The following is a 20,150-nucleotide window of genomic DNA, read 5'->3' on the forward strand; positions in this document are numbered from 1 at the left end:
GTGTGTGATAAATAGTTTCTGTCCTGCCATTTAAGGAGTCTGAATGCTCTCTGTGCTTGTCTGTGTAGAGGGGTTCTGTTAAATTAATTGATAACAGGGATCAGAGCTAGAAGCCTACAGAAAAGGAGGGGGAAGGGTTTCACACTGTCTGTCTGCTTCTCACTCCACTGCTGAGCCATGATATATGGCAACCCAGCCCAACAGGCTAAATTGATTCATCTCTAGTTCCTGTTTCTTAATCTGGAGCTAAATTGGTTTCATTTTTCTTGTTTTGGGTGGCGCTTACAGGAAGTTTTTGGCAGCATCACTTTACTCCATTGTTTGTAACTTTAATTTTTGCCTTTAAATCTGAGCATTATTGATTGACATGGTAAACCCTGTGTAGCATGTGATTAGCATTTTTAAAAGTGTCCAGAAGCACATGGTTTACCACCTGTGTCAGCCATGCTCTCTGTTTAGAGCAGTGGCTAATAGAGTTAGCAGCGATCTGCGTATTGATCCTTCTCTTGCAAGAATGACGTTCCTTCCCCCTCCTCTCTTCCAAAAATAAGTCTAGGCAAAGAGAGCGGTGTAGTTTGGTTGGGTTTTAATCCATTAGTACAGTACAGCAAGCGGTCCTCTTTTTGGCATGCAGCTGAAGCTCTTTGCTTGAGCGAGTTAATTTAATCTAAACTTAGATTTTCATGGAAGAGTCTCTTGCATGTAGAACGACTCAGTGGGGTCTGGGGCAAGTCTGTGTTTGTTGCCCTGCTCCCTGTGCCGCATTACATCGTCAATAGTTTGGGCAAGTTGACCTCATCTGCTTTGTGTTGAACTTCAGATGGCAGCCATGTGTGATGAGAGGCATGGTGCTGGTCCCAGCTCTCCGTTGCAGCCATGCTAGGTCCTCGGTAGCTCGGGCAGGTTTCTCGCCATTGACCTCATCTGTGTGGCATTGGACTTTAGACGGCAGCCACAGGTAATGAGCACTGCAGGGTGTCGCGGCCCTGCTGGGCTTTTCTCATCTCACCAACATGAGGTGTTTGGGAGACACCCTGGCTGCTGAAGGTTCACAGGGAGAGGTAACAGAGCGTCACATCAGCTGAGCTCTGCCCATCTGCTGAAGACCCTCACCACCACAAAGGCAGAGCTCAGCTGGTGCGACGCTCCTTTACCTCGACTCACGGCGCAGCTTTGCTCAGAGAGAGCAGCCGGTCCCTAATTGCCCAGGCATCCTCCCCAACTCCTCCGAAAACGGTGTGCTCTCAGCCAAAGCACTGGCGTGCACAGAGAGCTGCAAAAAGCACCTTCCCCGCAAAAAGTCTTCCTTCCCCCTCCCTCCCGAGATGCTGCCCGCAAGGGTCTGGTGCCATTTTGAAACCGAGGTTCCCCGGGGTTAAAAGCCAGCATCTTAATTCAGAGTGCCAATGTTCAATTTTGCTTTCTGCCACCAGACTAGATTGCAGGCCAGCGAGAGAGTCTGGGTTAGTGGCCCACTGGGTCACCTCCCATTTGTTTTCCTCAATTTTGTGTTGTCATAAATTCATTCCAGCCCGTTGTGGTTGATCAGTTTATCTCCGCCGGGGCAGGGAGCGCTGCGAGCATGATATATGGCACAGAGCATTGTAGCCAGCCTCTCCATGAATCACTCCAGCTGTTTGGTGTCAGCCCCAAAGCAAACAGGACCCGGCCGCTGAGCGTTGACTACGATGAGCTCAGTATGGGAAGAGACATGACGTATGAATGTTTATTTAATAATTCTCTAATATTTCCAGCGGAGTGTGGCTGTGCCTTCTGGGGGGGGGGGGTAAAAGGGGGGCGAGGTTGAAGAGGGAAACTCTAATCTGTTGGGGTGGGTCATAAATCAGGCAGACAACATCATTAATCAGGGATGGGACAGAAGTGGAAGGAGGTGGGACTGGAGCTGCCATCCTTGGTGGGAAGGGGGCTGTGCTCCTTTTTTTTTTTTTTTTTTTTCTTTTTTTTTTTTTTTTTTAAAAACAAATCTTGTTTCTGATTCTGCTTGGCCCCAGCCGTGCTGCCCGCATAATAGCAAACCTGGACACAAGGCTGTTTAAGTGAGTATGCTACCTCCACTATAAACCTTGCGATACGAGCCTGCCAAGCATTAAATCCCTTTATAATTATCTTCTTTATATAACACTTCATGCTTATCATGCTTCATTGGGTGAGATGCTTGTTGGGTTAAAAAGAGGGTTTTAGAGACAAAAAGCAATTGTATTTGTTTTTTTTCTCATCTCCTCTTTCCTCCTCTTCCCTCCCACCTCACCTCTTTCCAATCCAGCTGTGCCGAAAGCATCAGCTCCGGAGGGACTCTGGCATGGCAGCACAGGGAGGAGCATCAGCTAAAATTAAACAAAGTTTAGGTCGGGGTCCTCGTGCAAAGAGTCGAGTACGTGAGAGCAGTCGGGGAGGCAGCAGCGTGTGTCCCGGGGACCCTGCAGGCAGATGGGCAGAGATGGGAGCAGAGCGAGTGTGAAGCCAGAGGATTAGCAGAGGCCTGAAAGGGAAGGAGCTACGCTTAAGCTGGTGTGTCAGAGGGCAACAGAAGCTGTTGTGAATTCACACCGGAGGATAAGCGATCCCCAGCCCTTCTCCATAGTGTCGCACCATTAATAGGCTTTGGTGGGAGACAGGAACATTGTATAGCGAAGGTAGAATTAAAAAATTAACTTCAGTCTTGAGTGAGCTAAACCTTTGTGCTCTGTTAAGAGAGAGTATGATGCTGCTGGTGGGTCCAGTCCGAGATCATCCCGTGTAAACTGGAGACAGGATCCAGCCTGGGATTGTCAAAGCCAGGCTGAGAAAGCGCTGCTGTGCTGAGTGCTGCTGGTGTCCAGATTTTTATCTTTATTAGGTTTCAGTTCTTCCTTTCAGTACTTCAGTAGTACGTAATACGTGCTTGTAACGTATACTGGTGTTCAGGGTGCATAGGTAGATGCTGTATTTCTTTACAAAGTGAGAGTTTGGCATTACTTTGTCTTCTAGGTTGCAACGGTGGAGAGTGGCGTGCTGGGCTGCATTTCTTTATTCTGCTGCCTCTTTTAACTGTTCAGTAGAAATTGCTTGTGCCAACGATGGTCTTAAACATTATTACCACTGCACCAACTGAAATTGCATCAGTGTCGTGGTTCGTCGTAGGCCAGCGGTTAACGAAGCTCAGCGAGGCAGGCGTGACTGTATGAGCTCAGACCTGGCGGAAGGTGGTATCTCTGTTTAATGCATCTGTGTTCAGAGGTTTGGTCTAATTCTCATGTCTTGGGGCAGTTTTATATAGATTTTGACATCTTCATATTGGGGGGGACTCTTTATAAAGTCTGTTGAACCTGTGATGTGTTAGAGCTGAAGTGTCTGCAAACCCAAGGTGGCTGCCGGCTTTGGGGGCAGTAGCATCCCTGTCCCATAACTGGTGAAACCCCCAGGAAGGAATTTTATTCCTGTGTTGGGGGTGTGGTTTAGGCATCTTGCCATTTGTGTTTCTTTCCCTGCCCCTTCTTTTCTTTTTTTTTCTTTTAGGGTTTTTTTTTTTTTCCTTAGTTTCAGAAATGCTGTTAACTTTAATTTGTGGAGTTGCTTCCTGGGAGTGAAAAATCGATGGGGGGCTATCGCAGTGTGAAATTCGACTGTCACTATTGAGCTATAGAGTTAGCAAGATGTCTTAGAAGGTAAAAAATAAATCGTGGCCCAGCAAGTGCTCAGCTGTGCTATTTCAAAGGGGATATGAGGCTGATGGTCCGTTAGAGGGTACTTCAGTTAGATGGATGATGATTCCCTGTGAAATATTGGAGTTATTCCATAGGTAAGAGAAACTTTAGCTTATAAAACACAAACAGCTGCCTTCTAGCAGACGAATTCTGCCCTTAGATGTGTGAGCAGCTTGTCAGAGAGAGGACTCGTCCCTAAAATTAGCCTGTTGTTTTTAACAACGTCTCCGATGGAGCATTTTAGATCCTGCTGTGTTCCTTCTGAAAGCATTTTGAGGATGTGACTGTTTATTCAGATCCCTTACCTACGCTGCACGAATGAGGGGGCAGGGACTGATTCTTTTTTTTTTTAGGAAACGTTTGTATGGTGCCCAGATGCTCTCAAGAGAAAACTTAACAATTATTTTTACGTAGGCTCTGCGTTCCCTGTTTGGATGGAAATGTTCCTTTGAAGAGCAGAAAAGGGATCATGTTGTGCCCCATCCGCTGCCGGTTCGCTGTCGCTCCCGTGCATCTGTTGAAGGGCAGCCCTGGCTGCGCAGGCTGTCTGCGTGCTGGCCTCAATGGGGCCACTGCTTTCTTTGGCACTTACTGACTATTGTGGCAGGACTCAGTAAGTGTTTGTGCTGTGCCAGCTGCTGTGTGACAACAGGATGATTGTCATTACGGCTCTTGGTAGTTTATGCATTTCTTAGGCTATAGTTAGTAAGTATAAATATGAAATAGTAGCAAAAAAACCCACCCCCTGTTGGTATTACTTCTCACTAAACCATGTCTGGGATAACTGTAGAGTCTGTAATTATTTCTCTTACACTTGCATGCACAGTTGCAATGCCGCTGAGGGGAGCTTACTCTTGCGAGAAGGAGTTTTAAGCCGCATTTAGTTGGATCTTGGTAAAGATTTCCCAAACAATTTAATGACAGAAGAATTCATTGTGCTTTTGTGCCTCCGCTGCCTCACAGAACCCGTCACTGCTTTTACGGCAGCAGTGTAATAGCAAGTAATGTAATTAGCGTAGTTTAATATCCGTGTTGATTTTTTGCCCTCACTTCAGTGTTGATGCTTGTCCTAACTTTACGCACTCCCCACCACTGCGGGCACTTCATCCTATTTCTCCACGCACTTCTCCTTTTTTCCTTTTGGACGGTTTCTGTCCCCAAAAAGCTGCTGTTTCGCACTCAGTTGCATAAGCGTTCTTGCTTTTCCCTCGGATAGCCCGCTCATGACCTGTCCTTCCTCGGCATTGCTGGTTTCCTTTTCCAGCTCTGGGACCACAGTTGGTTATGTGATCCTAATGTGCCGTGGCCTCCTTTAATAGCCTCATGTTTCTTTTTGAAGGCATGATTACCTTAAATGATGCTAATTCTGATCCTTTCTTTCCCCGTAAAGGAAACAGCAACAGTGTAGAAGTTCTAGGGCGGCAGCAGCAGTTGTAGGAAGCTGTCTGGAGGATGTGTTATCGCGCTGCCCTTGTGTACCTCCAATCAGCGGTCATGAATGGAAGTTCTGGAAAGCATATCACCTCCACGGTAAAGCCCTTAAAAGGCTGCAGATGAATCCAAGTGCTGCTGTAGTAACATAGATATTTCCTGTTTATTTCGGCTGTTTGGATGCGGGCCATGGGAGTAGAAGGCGTTTCATTGTGCACAGAGGCTGGCCACAAGACTCGGCTGCGTGTCCACCCTTCTGAACACCTCTCAGCCCTAGGAATTTGCTATTCCTCTTCACTTCAGGGTTATTTTATAATTTTGCGCCCTGATCATCTAACCAAAGCTACCAATAACCCCAGACCACCTCCAGGCCACAGTAAGATGACAGGTTATAGCTGCCGAAAGTCTTCCAGTAGAAAAATGTACCTGCCTAGCTGTATGTGGAGCTTGGTCATAATCCAAACAAGTTTACGTGTGGATGGAGGCAAGTTTCAGTAGGCTGAAACCTCCAACCCGTGTGCCTCAGCAGGGAGAGGAGCTGCATTTTCCGTTTCCACTGCCTGCCTTTTGTGGCCCTGGCTTGTATTAAGATAGAGACCATGATGCACCTTCACAGATCTGTTAGGAATACCGTTAGGGTCACCAGGATGAAGGATACATTTGAAAAGTGAACTGAGATATTAACACATTAGGTGTGCAATTACTTCTATTTAGGAACTTTGTTTAGAGAATCATTTTCTAACTCAGCCTGCGCTGCCTCAACAAAACCTTACTGCAGCAAAATACTCTTCCGTAGCATGGCTTTGTCCTTTATCGCCGAAGCTGCTCCAGTAAAGCGATGGGATTGCATTTATTTTCTCTTTGGAACAGGGGACATAGTCTCTAAATCGAAATCAGAATGACCCGTGCATTCTTTCTCCCAGCTTTCATGTCGAACCATAATTGCTCAAATGGCACATTTAAAATTTTGGCGCAAGCTCAGACTTTCACTCGCCGCCTTTTTAAATCAGTCCCAGTGGCCAGCGGGTACTGCGTAGCCCTACAAATGCATCTAAACATGCCGACTCCGAGGCTCCTTCCATTCTGAATGATCAGCGGTGCCATCTGTCTCTGTTTTGATTGGGGCTGGGCACATGTGTCCCAGCAAAACACGGGCCAAAAAAAAAGCGAGAGAGAAAGAGCCAGTGCCTGAATTTACTTCCCGCTTCTGTAAAGACATTGTTGGGTTCTGTGTTATAGAGGCGGAGGAGATATGAAAGCATAATGAATTCTTCTGTCATTAAATTCTTCGGGGAATCTTTACCCAAGTCCCTAGTAAATGCGGCTTAAAACGCCTTCTTGCAGCAGTAAGCTCCCCTCAGTGGTATTGCGACGGTGCATGCAAGTGTAAGAGAAATAATTCCTCTGTGGGGAGAAAAAGAGACAACATTTTTGGTTTGCATCAAGATGAAATTAGTCAGAAGCAAACTCTGAATTTGGCAAGCAGATGCCGGTATTAACAAGTTGTGCAAGCAAGTATAAAATAGAGGCGCTCGTGACTGAGAGCGCCTCGGCATCGTGTGTGTGTGCCCTTGCATGCACCCCGCTCCAAATTCACAACTTAGAACACGGAAATTAGAATGGGGAACATTGCATTATTCATAACTTGGCAACCAGAAGCCAGGGCACTTTGCCAAAATAAACTATTCTCTATAATTACAGGTGAAGCAACATTCTTTAATATCTTACAATACAAAAACATACATTAATCAAGGAAAGAGGGCTTACTTTTTTTTTTCCTAGAGGACAATAAATTAGCATCCTTGCCAATTTCCTCAATACATGTGACAATGTTTTACAAGATTGTAAGTCAGCCTTTTTAAAGGAGGTTAGTCTAAAAACAAATAAACCCAATAAATGAATTTTTTAGCTAAATAAAGGGGAAGCCAGCTCCTAAAATGTTGATGTCTTGCTGGAAGATTTGCTCTTAGCACTGGCATTCTTACAGACCGAGGGTCTAAACTTCACTTGGTGTGTTTTGACACGGCTCTGCTGCAAACAGCTTTGCTGGGCAGTTTTCTGCTGCTGGGGATCTGGCCCCTTCCGCCGTAGCCAGCTCATCATCTAGTGAAATAAAAATCACAGTGCATCGTGCCAGTCCAGTAGCCCGCATGTTCTGGGGTGATTCGCAGTCAATCTGCCACCCGTGCCTCACACTGGAGTTCTTTCAGAGACTTAACATACTGATGATGCTTGAGCTGCGTCTCTTTCCCTTTAAAGCCACCTGTGACTTTTCTTTTAAAATCTTATTTATGAATTTAAGTGTTTTGCTTGTTTAGTAGCAAGCTTTTTTTTTTTTTCAGCTTCATGTTATGTTCTTGCACTCCAGTAAGTGCAAAAGGCCTTTGTGTCTATATATCTTGTGCTGATTTCAGTAGTGCTCACTCACATCTGCCCAAATAAACTCCCTGTATTATTAGCTATAGCACTCGCTGCAGGTGACACTTGCTAAATTGAAAGTGGGGCTGGATTCTTTCATCAGGTTGAAAACAGGAGCAGTTCTTGTCCCGGAAGGCTTAGGGTTGGTTTTAGTTAGCGTTTGAAACTCAGCAAGGGAGTTGTGTTGAAGACAGCATATGAGCGAGAGCCGAGCCAGCATCATCGTGCTCTGCCGTTCGGCAGCGTCACCGGTGTCGCGGTAGCGATGCGCAGCGTGTAACAGGCTAATAAAAACATGGTCTCGTCTCTGAAAAAGTTGCCCTCTCACCCAAACGTAAATTGGCTATGAGAGAAGGCTTGCAATTAATTGATTGTGCACTGGTGTTGGGGTCATTTTTCAGATCATTTTATCAAGTCTTTAAGATTTGTGCCCCGCAAAGCGAGGACTGCAGTGGGCTTTCTCTTCTGCAGCGCAGTAGTGGTTATATTAATTGTCATCTGTGGCCGTGGTTGGATATGGCCAGGAGCAATTTCTCTGCTCCTGGAATCTTACTTTAGCTTGACTCTGCCTTCAAAGCATCGACCAGTCTGTTTCCAATATTTATGATACGTAAGCTGCTAGTGACCTGACCTCTGCCCCGGTGCAGGGAAATGGCGTGTATGTTCTGCTGGGATCAGGTCCTGCACCTCGGACGAGGGAAGATAAAGGCTTTGTTTAAAAATAAAGACATCACTCGGGTTTGTCAGTGGTACTGTACGTTTTCCCCTCTGCCACGCCGTGTTTACAGGCATACAAAAAAAAAAAAAAAAAAATGTCTGAGGAAGAGAGAGGAAGGTCAGAATATCAAGTGTCAAAAGTAGCCCATGAAATTTTATTGGTGGTGCATTTAATCAGTGCTAAGCATTTTTTTACAAGGTACATACAAACAGTGGAACTGTAAAAATTTATGGAATGCTGTGTACAGTGTGGCTGTTTATGAAGAAAGGAAAATTTATACCCAGTTGAAAGAAACCAAAGGGGAATGTTTTACGGTGACTCCTCAACAGTGGGGTACATCAAGTGAGATCTGGGCAAGGGGAGGATGGGGTATTTGCAGGGGCTTACTGATCTTTGAGGAGGTTTTCTGCTTCTTCAGCAGCTGACAGTTTGCATCTTTCTGTGGCTCTCAAATAAGCTGGATGCAGTGATGGTATGCTGCTTTTTTTTTTTTTTCCTGTACAATGGAAAGGAAACACAAGTGAACAGCTGCTGCTGGTATCTCTGGTACGAGGCTCTCGCTCTTGGGCTCGTTCCAGTCCAACAGTTTCTTGAGCAGCCCTTAATATCCAGCTGGGAAGGGTTAACTGAAGCCAATCACTTTGACATCAGCATTTTTTTGTTTCCTTTTTGGTCCAGTATTTTGTTGATGATAAAGCACAGACTTAGTCAATTGAGAGATTCCAGAGCTGCAGAATCAGAGATAATTTAATTAACGGAATTGCTTGTGATTGCCCACTGGGACAGCGGGTAGGAATTGCTCGATTTAATTTGGAGAAACAAAGATCACATGCATGCTAATGTTTGACAAATAACCAGCGTTTGGGTTAAAGTTTTTTTGCAAAGGAGCAGGGGGGGCAGCCGATTCCCAGGGGAGATTTCCCAGGAGGCGATTGCTGAGTAACAGCTCAAAGCTACAGATAGGTCCTATTTCCTCTTCCATGGTATTTTTGTGCCCTTCTTCTGGCCTTTTACCTGAACAAAGCAAAGATTTGCTCAGAGGAAGAAAGTTTGTTCTTATTTTCAGTAGAAAAACATGCATTGGGCACAAAGGCTGAAAACTATCACATGCTGTCTGTCCAGTCTTATAGACTCCCTGGTACCCAACATCCTCAACTGTGACTGCCAACTTACTGAAGAGTTATTCACAAAGTCCAGAGAGAAGTGCAAGACCAAATTTCCTCCACAAGGAGCTCTCCCTTCATGTTTTTGCTCTTGTATAAACATTCTCGCTGAGGTTCCCCTGTTTGTGGTGGTGTAGGTCCACAGTAAGTAGAGCATGGATGTGCCCTCTTGATACGTTCTCAGCCAGGGAGGACAACGCAGGTATCGGCGAGGCTGCTCACACCTGTGTGGTTGGAGAAGCACCAGTGCTGGGGCTCGAGGCATTGCTCTTAGCAGCAGTCGTGCTCAGCGGATCTCTCTGGAGGCTGATAAATGACGTTATCCAAACACGTCAAATCAGAGCGCCGAGGTGCAAAATTGTTAAAAGAGTCCTCCCACATCCAGCATGAGGTCAAGGCAAAGCCGGGAGAGCAGGGCTGTGGAAGCCAATTCCTTCTTCCCTATGATTCCCTCTGCCTCTCTTGGCAAGGTAACTTGTACGCAGCCTTGCCCCATCCGTGGAGCTTGGCTTTCTGACCCTCGCTCCACCCCGGCGTTACCCTGGAAAGATATTGCACAGGCTGCTCCCAGCTGTGTCCAGGCAAGCGCATATGAGGTGTGCACGCAAGAGGGAAGCCTGAGGGAGTTCCCAAGATTGCTGCTGCAGGAAGAGTTGCTCCTAAGCGATGCTTATCTTTAGGATACAAGCCGCACGTTGACGGTAAAATGTCACTAAATGGAATGGCATGTGTCCCAAATGTGCTGGCCACCACGGGAGCCAGACACATGGGAAGTGACTCTTGTCTTTATTCCATCCCTGGAGGTAGTTCCAGTTTCCTTTATTTACTAATGTTCTCCCTATTTCCCTTGACCTCATTTCCTCCAGCTTTTCGGAAGCAACCGTGCAATTATCGCTCACTTTGGGTTGACCCTTGGCCGCCACGTCCCTGGTTGCTGCTGCTCCAGGAGGCTTTCCTGAAATCTCAAGTGCAAAATACTCGCTCATGGCCAGAATCTGTCTCCTGTGAGATGGGAGCTGCGTCTTTGGCACTGTGCTGTGCGTCAGGATTTGTCCTGAGGGCACACTTGGCAGGGAGATCGTGGAGTTTAAAGTCTGTCACAGCTGAGCTTTGTTCAGCGCTGGGAGATATTGCAGTGGCTAAAGCTCCCTCTCTTACCAATGCACCCCAGTCTTGTTAATAAATGTATATTTAACAATGTCTGGAGCGTATGAAGTGATAATAACTAAATCAATACCTCCCACATTGATTGTCCAGGATCCCTACAGCGTGACGCACGCAGCGGTGCGGTAATTTTCCAGCTAACTAGCACCCTGATCTACAGCCCTCCTATTGATTGGCCATTGTATCAGGCAGCCTCTGAGCATTATTGCTTATACCTCTATTCAGCCTCCTTTTCTGATTCATTCGTTTATTACTGGACAGGTGCGATTATCTCAGAGACTTTCCGAAATTGGCCGATGGGGGTCAGCCATTTAGACTTCTATAAACAAACCATTTTCTATCCCCTCTAGTTGTTGCAGAGGCAAATTTTTCCTTTTCAAGCTTTGACTGTTATTGGGCTGGGACTGGGGATGAATTGGCCTTTGCTTGGATCTGCTCGAGGATTCCACTTTTCCCTTTCCTCACTGGGTCGCCTGCCCTTCAGAGGAGGACAGATAGCTCCATGGATAGTAACAGGAGAATTTAGCAAGAGTTGAAGTTCTGCTTGCCACTCACTTTGGGCAGGAACCACACTCACTGCCTTTTAAAACTCCAGTACCCTGATGCATGCAGGAAGGAGAAATGGGTTCCAGGAAGTCAAATGCAACTGCAGCCTTCATCCAGCATCAGCTCGTTGATGGGCCGGACTGGAAGGGAAATAATTTTCTCATCCAACAATAGTCTTCAAGCTATAAATGAATAATTCTGTTTCTTCCTTGGACAAAACTAACACCTTTCTAGACTTTCTTTGAAAACACTAACAACTCTTCCTTGAGGGCGAGAACCCAAACTGGGAGATGATAATCATTTGTACCAATGAGGAGGAGCAAGCGGGTGTTTCACAGTGGGGAGTGCTGTCTCCTACTGAAGCTCTTTCATTTTGTTCCAAGGAATATTTATTGATAGCAAGACGTGAATCCACGGTGTCCCTGTCCCCAGGCAGTCTTCACCCACCAGGCTATCACGGGATGTGTATTTCTTTGCCTTTTATGCAGTTTTAAAATTGTTACCATTTCATAGCAACTGTCATTTGCTATGAATCTCCTTCTGACGAAGGTCTCACCTTGGTTAGCTCGTGCAGAGAGTGTCTGATCTGTACAAAGGTAGGAGTGAAGTTGGAGGAGCTTTATAACACTGGTACTTAACCATATGCACTCCTGCAGCTCCAGTTCCTTCTGAAGTGTCATAATTAGAAAAATCACTCAAGATCTTTTCAACTAGCTCTCTTTCCAGAGCCTTGGGAAAAGCCAGCAGAATCACCTCATGGGAGATGCCTCAGGTCCTTCCCTGCGTGCCAGCGACAAGTGACTAGTGAACAAAGGAGCGAGAGTGTGCGTGCAGCGGGAGTGCTGAGATTGCAGCTCACTTTATTGGTTGTAGTAATTCAGCCACCTGTTGATGAATCATCCCTTAAAAAGGTAGAACATGTAGGTGCCACTGTGGGTTATCTTGTGATTGACGCAGCTTCTGGTGGCGAGGTACTCTTCAGGTTCTTCTGAGCTGGAGTCTCCTTGGACAGGCCTGAAATTCCCTGACATACATGAGAATTGCTGGTTTGTTTCATTTTTTTCGCAAGAGTGAAAGCCTTGATGTCAGTGCAATGCTCTGAACCTTTTCCGGGGAATGCTTGAGGGCCCCTCCCTGTGTCTGCACTGTGTAGAAATAGGATTTTCCAGCATGCTGGAGTGACACATCCTTGTCTATAATGCTGCCTGCATCTCATTTGCTAAGTATTGCTGTCTGCCCTTGCTTTTAGGTTGGCACGTTGCTCTTTTCACCAGCCTTGCAGAACCATGAAAAAACACTTGCCTGCCCTCAGCACAGCGCCTCTGTGACAAAAGAGATAATGCTGCCCATCAAAAATGACCCTAGGAAATGGGAAAGCAGAGATTGTAAAGCTGCTTTTATAGCCACCCTGTTGGCACAGTGTCCATTGCTTTTCATTTCTCCTTTTTTTCAGTGTTAGAACCCAAAAAGCTGGGGGGTTCTTTAATATAAAGGCATTGTGTTGATCCTGTGTAACGAGCTGATTGTGTGTTTCGCAAGGTCGATGGCCAGCAAAGACCTCCGTTCTCTAAGGGGAAGAGCAGCTCCTATTGCCCACAGAAAGTTATCTTACCAGCTTTAGAGCAACATACAGAAACTTTGTCCAAAGCACGTAGTCCTAAGGAATGTCTTAAGGGAGACAAGAAAAGAGGCAGAAAACAAAACAAACAAAGTGTTCTTTAAGTGCCCGTGTCTTGTGGAAACTTGTTCTATGTGAAGTTGGCAGCCCCAGCCCTGTTATGTTCTGTTGTGATGTGTGTGGAAGTGTTAAGTACAACATCTCAAAGAATTCACACTGGGCTTTTCAGGAATTCTTCACCGCAAGCGGGATGTATTAGTTCGAATGTTGCCATTTCCTGTGCGGTACCTGTTGTGGGATCCTTTCTTCCCCCGAACTCTTAACAATCTTGTGTGCTCAGTGATGCTCACTCTCCATCATCTTTTGCAGAATTACAGAAGACTCCGCAGTGACAACATTTGAAGCGTTAAAGGCTCGTGTCCGTGAGTTAGAAAGGCAGCTTTCCCGTGGGGACCGCTATAAATGTCTCATTTGCATGGTGAGTAGCACTCCACTTGTGGTAATGAATCAGAAATGTCTTGATATCTTTGCCGAGGAGGGGAGAAGCTTTTCTCCTTTTTTTGAGTGGAGTGGGGGAACTCATCTTTGTCCCTGTACACCAATTAGCCTTCCAAATGAGGGTGCTAGGTCTTTTTAGCAATTGAAATTTCTGTATGCGTTACATTGTTCCATTGGTATTTGTAGCTGTCCATCTGTATCGAGGGCAAGAAAGCCCCAGCTTCGAAAGACTTTCAGCCTTCCTATAGAAGACTCCTAGATACCAGCGTCCTCTTCCTGCATGTGCAGATTTGCATGCATAGGAGAGAGCAGAAGCTGTGATCTGAGACCCACTGTATGATTTGAGAACGGGAATGTTGCCTGAGCGATTAAAAGTTGTCGATGTCCTGCTTGCTCTGTGGTGATGCTGCGGCCTTCTTAAAGAAGGGCAGCAGCTCCCTCTGATGGTCTGAGCCTGCAAAGCTTTGCATCTCCTGTTAGGTTTTTATTTTGCTGATAGAGGTAGAAAATTCTGCTTGGCAAAGGGCTCCCTCTGCAACTTCAGCTTGATGCGTGGTGCTCTCCCAGCTCACGACTTGTAGGTATGGGGGTGCAGTTCCCATCTCTCATCCCACAGAAGGGACGGCAGTTTTCTGCTGATTTCCAGAGAGTTATTAGCAATGACAGAAAACACTCAAGAGAAGGCATGTCTGCTGAATTAGCAGCAATATTCTTGGGAGGTAGTTAAGCCGTTCCTGCAGAGCTAAGAGTTATGATAAGGGTTAATCTTACCCTGTCACTGGGTTTTGTATGATCTTGTGACCTTTCTGATGAGAGTAATGGCGGGTGGCCACAGCAACTTCAGATGCTCTTGCGATAACTGTGCTGAGCCAGGTCACCACTTGAGTGGATTATGGGCTTCCAACAGGAGTTCGGGGAAGCCAGAAAAATGGACTGCAGGAGGCTTTCTACCTCTACTGCACAAACATTGCAAAAATACAAACTTACATATTACACAAACTTATTTTTTTGTAATACAAAATACAAGGCAATGTTACCCACAAAGAAAGGCGTTGTGATGGGGTGGGGAGCAAAGAAAATCAGTAGGTCCCTGCTGTGGAAATAACCTGTTTGCTTCTTCTCCTCAGGACTCCTACACAATGCCCCTGACTTCCATTCAGTGCTGGCACGTGCACTGTGAAGAATGCTGGCTGCGGACTCTGGTGAGGCTCTTGGCTACTTTCTTCTTGACTTTTAGGCTTTTTCCTCTCTTTTGGGATACTTTATTTAAATCACCGCGGGGAAAAGTGCTTTTTGTTGTATTTTGAACAATCTGAGCGCTGTGCCTGCCGACTTTTTAAGCCTTGTTGTTTTACACCCCACTCTGGCTTTGACTTGAGGGAGTTTTGTTTGAGTTGTCGTGACCAAAGTGCAGTCCTGCCCCTTGCTTGCTCCTCTGCTGCTGTGGGGACAGCCATTGCTCATGTAAGAGCTCTGCACTGGGGACAACCTTGCCTTACAGTAATTTCCTGTGGGGCATCCATGCAGAGAAGTAAAGCTGTGAGAATGGAGGCCAAATCCACTGAGATTTCATGGAATGGGTAGCTTTTGAGAAACCTAATATTCCCCTGAAGCAAAGGGAATCATCTTCAGGATAGATGATATGGAAGGAAGCGTTTATGAATATGAATCTATATTTTTCAGATTATTTGAAATAGCACTGTGCAGTTTTCAAGCGTATGCCATTCTGTTTCGAAGATTAGGGACTACCTTGAACATTTAATAGGTGACCTAGTGCAATAGTAATTTATACATGTATTAAAGGACATCAGGTTAAAATTTAAGGTGTTATTAAATAAAGTGTTTTCCTTTCCTGTGTTAAAACTGTGGGCTTTATAATCAGCCTTTAATGTCCCCTGTGCAGCTGATTTTCAAGCTTTCATTTTGCTCAGGTTGGGGAGTGGGAAAATAGTCAGTTGTGCTTTCTAGTTCTCCTGTTAGCAAGATGATACAGTGTTGGGTTGCAAAAAATGTAAGGGAATGCCACTCCTAAAAACCGTTCCTGTAAGGCATTACCAAATCTACTTTATAGAACACGTTGTGTGCTTGGAATTACGATTAAGCCGATCATGCTCCTTTAAATCCTGCCTTTTAAAAGTCTTGTCCAAGAAAAGTTACCAGGACGGTGAAGTGCCTGTGGGCTCGAGTACTAATAGCAACTCAATAACTTGGCTATCCCTTGGGCTGTATTTTATAGCTCTTCAGCTACACCCCGTCACTATTTAGATTATACAAGCTTTTGTAAACATTTTAGCAGCATGTTATAAAAGACACATATGTGGGTACGTAGCTGTGAGGTGTTTGGATGAATGTGTGCTCTGCCACCTTTGCTAAGTGAAGAGTAATTTTGTCCTTCAGCAGTGCTACAAGCAGAGGATAAAACGCTAATTTCTTTTTCATTTTCTTTACTCGGAAGCCTTTGTCCTCTCCTCTTCCCAGCAGCCTCAAGTCATCTTCTAAATCTGTGGCACCAATTTCAGGCTGTTCTTAGGCTCAGCAGCTACTTAGTTCAACTTCAGTCAGGCCCCTTTGTTTCATGCCCAGCGGTCACGGCTGCCCACGAGAACTGGGAAACCCCGCTCCACGTGCTGTGGGGTTAGCATTTACCCTTCCAGAGGGGGAGTCATTTCCCCCCCCTAGATATCCGCGAGGAAGGTGGGGACGGAGCTGGCTGTGTGCTATCTGCACATGGCTCTTCTGCCGACCAGGCAGGCAGGATGGGAATAGTCCAGCAAGGCATCATGTTAGGACTTGGCACTTGCATAGGGGAAGCAATTAATAAGTGGCTGCTCATGTGTTCCCCAGTCCTAGCCTGTCCCTGCAGCCCCCAATTTATTAAACTAGGCCTTTTCACGAGGCATGCTTGCACTCCCTCTCCCGTCTCAAAAAAATCTCCCAGCCTGTGTTCGCATGTTTCTAATGTAACCATTAAAATGTAGCCCGAAGACAGCAATAAAAACCCTGGAACGCCTTGGTGCTTTTGTGTCTTGATCAAAGTCAATGTGTGTAATCTCGTTAAGACTGCCCTCCTTCCCCCCTCCTTTTTTATGAATTTAATGGCATACAGCAGCTGGGCTCAGTGTTTAATGCTCACCAACCTGCATTGTTCTAATTAAGGTATCTCCTTTTATTTCGGGCACAAAAGAGACTCTTGTTTTTTTTTAACAAGCGAGGAGCTGTGGGATAGTGTGTGTAATAATCGCTGCTGTTACCTTTCCCTGGGTATAAAGCTGGCTCCCCAGCGGGGGCGGGAGGAGGGAGCCTGCGCGTGCAGCACACATGGAAAGACTTGGCTGGGGGAGAGGGGCAGCATTTTTCTTCTGTTGTGCAATAAACAATTTGTTGGAGTTAATAGGAGTTGGGGCGGGCGGGTTGTGTCGGGCTTCCGGCCCCTTTTGAACATTCTGGAGATCTGCCATCCCTGCTGGTGAAAAGTCCCCTTTCTCCTGTGTGCCTGTGGTTTATATGCCCAGCCGAGATCTAATATTAAATTAGAGTGTGAGCGTGTCTGTGAGAGAGAGAGGGAGGACCGTGTCTTGAACAAGGCCCTGGAACTGAAGGCTCAGAGCGCCTGGGAGCACTGCAGGGTATTGAAGACAGGATGAAATTTGGTGCTTACGTCTGTCTGTGGACCAGAGGAGGTGAAGTGGTTTTTAAAAAGTTTAAGGTTTAAACATTTTCTAGGATACGATGCTATACGATCTGAGCATCTCTAGTCTCCTGACTTCCATGGTGTCTAGGGCACTGATGAAGATTGGATCTTTAAAGCGCTTAGGCTTTCTGAAAATATAATTTTTGGACTTTTGGCTCTTGATGGCCAATTCCAAATTATAACCATTCTGTTGCTAAGGGAGAGGGGGAGGCATTTTTAACCACCAACTCTACAAATGGCTGCTGGGCTCTCTGACTTAGGTTCTGTTACACTAGACCTCAATGAATCAAACCGGCTCCAAGTTCTGGGGATGAAACATCCACTGGAGCAGGCTCCATCTCTGTCTCCTGTTGCTGCGTTGGATTAACATGAAGGAAAGGCTAGGGTTGCAGAAGGGGACCCTGGAGATGGCTTAAGAGAACTGAGATCATGGTACTCGCTGAGTTAGCCAGCTCTTCAGGGCCAACAGAAGCTGCTTGGTCAGATGGTCCTCATCACAGTGGCCACAGAGAAAGGGAGGAACCATCCCTTTACTCAGCATCAGGACGTGATGAGTTGAGTGGTTTTCTCTCCTTTCACTTGCTCTGTGAGCAGAACCGGTCTGTCTGAGGGCTGTGGTCCAGAGGACACAGGCACAATAGGAATGGAGGCAGGGAGAGGTATACAAAAATGTGTTGCTTGATCCTATGTGATCTTGCATGGGTTCCCAGGAAATCGTTACCTGTTTTGTCAGCTGGGTTTGTCTGCTGGTTTTGTATTGCTGTGTCCATACCGATGAGCTTGCTACTCCCTACTTGCACTCAATACGGTGACATTTTTCATTCATCCATCCTGCATGCAGAGAGCTAGTTGATATCTTCAGCTTAGGCAGAAACTGGGACACTAGCCCGGAGTGACTTCCCTGTGATCCCTTTTGGAAACCCCTGAAAACTCCATTGAAAACCAATGTCTCCAAAGACAGGAGAGCAAATGGTGTTGCAGGAGGGAGGCTTAGTCTGGGCAGCAGGAGGTGGGGTTCATCTCCCTGAACGTCGACAGTCCTTACAGAGGGTGTCTGTCCTCAACTGGTTGTTGGACTGCAGCCCTGAGTCACTGAGTGGTGGGGGATGAATCTCTCTCTAGAAAAGGTTTGTCTGCCCCTTCTCTATCTTTCCACATTAACTGAGATGGACCCTACAGCTGCTAGTGGGTGAGATTCATATTTTTCTTCTTCTGGAAAGAGTCCTCTGACAGTAGAGATGGGGAGTCTGCTGCAGTGCTTTGCTGGGAAGGTTTGGAGCCTCCATCCTTGGAGGTGTGGGAGAACGGGTTTGATGTGTGTCCGTCAGCAGTAATTCAGGTTGAGGTGATCTTGCCGGGGGAACGCATCGGTGAGTTCTTGATGTCCCTCTGAGCTTGTAGTTCTGTCATATCCCAAACCCTGGTATCCTTCCTCATGAAGTAAATGGAGTTAAAAGCTAGGTAAGGTGGGTGGTTGCCAGTGATGGAGCTGTTGGTGGGTGCAGGCATGCAGGGGCTGAAAGGGGGCAGGTTTATTTGAGCAGGTGCCGTTTGCTGAGTTTCCCCATCGCATGTACAGCCAAATTCAGCATTTCCAATGTGTATTTGCTGACCCCAGGCTTGTACTTGCCTGTCTTGGGCTTATTTGAAAACGACAGCTGCAAGAGCAGGAATAAAGTCTCTTCTAAAAAGCCTTCTTCACAGAATATGCTTCCAGGGGATCCATCGATAGATACGTACGCTCTGCAGTTGACACGTTTATGTCTTTGGTAGATTACGTTCTTGGCCTTGTCCCCTCGTCCTGTTTCTCGGCTGTAATACCATATATCCTGTGCGGTCTGGAGTATTTTTGTAAGAAACAGCACAGATACAGAGCAATCCTTCTGGGTGATTCCTTAGCGCTTCCAGCAACACAGGGACCTCCTGAGTCAGCAGCGACGTGGAGGATGCTGCGCTTGGTCCTTCACGATGTTCCTATCTGCTATGAGGTTGTCCAGTTATTTATTAACGTATTTCAGTTTTGGCCTCCAACAACCTGTGGCGGTGAGCTCCACCCTTTGAGGCGGCTCTGTGAAAAAGGATGCTCTCCTGATTGCTTTAACCCCATTACCTGACAGCTGGAGGTCCCCCACAACCGCAGGGGTGAATGGCTGCTTCTCTGGGAATTAGCGTTTGCAAAGAAGCAGCTGCCGCTTCATATGCAGGCGTGGGGAGAGGGGGCTGTCGGCTTGGTTGAGAATTGGATCTTGGAGTTCAATTCCTCTCCTGGCAGAAGCTGGCTCTTGGTTTGGGTCCTTCCTGTCATCTCTCTTCTTTGGTTTTCCTTCCTATAGAATAGGCAAACTTTGAGCCCAGGTTTGGCGGTGGCACTGGGTTTGATGGTGGCACTGGGCTGGCGAAGTTGCTCTGTGTGTGTGTGTGTTTCTCTCTGTTCTCTGTTCCTGGTAGCATATTCTGCTTGGAAATTGCCCAATTTTAGACCCACAAGACAGCAGGAAGTGCCTAAATCCTTCCTTTTGAGTTTTCTTGCTTTAGCCAATTTATAGCAGACGTCACGCCATTTTTTTTTTTTTAAGAGGCAACTTTAAGACAAAATACTCCAATCCTTCCTGGCACCATGTGAGCCCTAACGACTTCTCAACATCTCAGCTCTCGTTAATGTATTTTTCAAACTACTACCCCAAGTGATTAGCCTGTATTGTGGATCAATCACTTGCCAAATCTTAATTAAGAAAGGAGGAGAAAAAATAAACTCCATCCTGGTTCCAGCCCCTTTTCTTTGCTTTGTAACAGCCCTGGAGCAAACTTCTTGCAGCAGACTTTTATAAACCCCTCAAAACTGGGGTTTATAATGGAAAAGCTGAGGTGGCCTTTACTCTAGCACACGCAGCTATAACACATCAAGGCTTTTCCATGAAGCTATGATGAAAGGAGCAGAAGGACCTGGAAAAAAAAAAAGAAAGAAAGAAATGGCCGACAGGTGGGACTTATTATTCCACAGCATTTTTATTTCAAGGGAAAAGTTTAGTAACCCCAGCTGGCAGGTGAGCAGTGGGGGAGCAAATGCTTTTTCATTGTGCCTGTGCCAGCGTGCGTGTGTGTGCGTATGTACAAGCTTATGTGCTTCTCGACGAGAGAGGAGAGCTTAAATGCTAGTGCCAATAAATGTTGTACACCTACATCGAAAAGTCAGATGTAA

At 46.2% G+C, this 20,150-nt stretch overlaps 2 protein-coding genes across 4 annotated transcripts in view; both read left to right on the forward strand.

Annotated features, from left to right (window-relative positions):
- The window catches only part of RPS8 (ribosomal protein S8), a 530,873-nt gene that overhangs the window by 454,443 nt on the left and 56,280 nt on the right, over window positions 1–20,150 (forward strand). The window lies entirely within an intron of this gene.
- RNF220 (ring finger protein 220) overlaps window positions 1–20,150 on the forward strand; it is a 225,571-nt gene that overhangs the window by 200,129 nt on the left and 5,292 nt on the right. For both annotated transcript variants that reach the window (XM_082483171.1, XM_082483170.1), the window contains 2 exons: window positions 13,132–13,240; window positions 14,388–14,462. In XM_082483171.1, coding sequence (XP_082339297.1) covers window positions 13,132–13,240; window positions 14,388–14,462 — 184 coding nt within the window. The remainder of the gene's footprint in view (window positions 1–13,131; window positions 13,241–14,387; window positions 14,463–20,150) is intronic.

Source organism: Vanellus vanellus, assembly GCF_965231255.1.
Source record: "Vanellus vanellus genome assembly, chromosome: 5".
NCBI lineage: Eukaryota > Metazoa > Chordata > Aves > Charadriiformes > Charadriidae > Vanellus > Vanellus vanellus.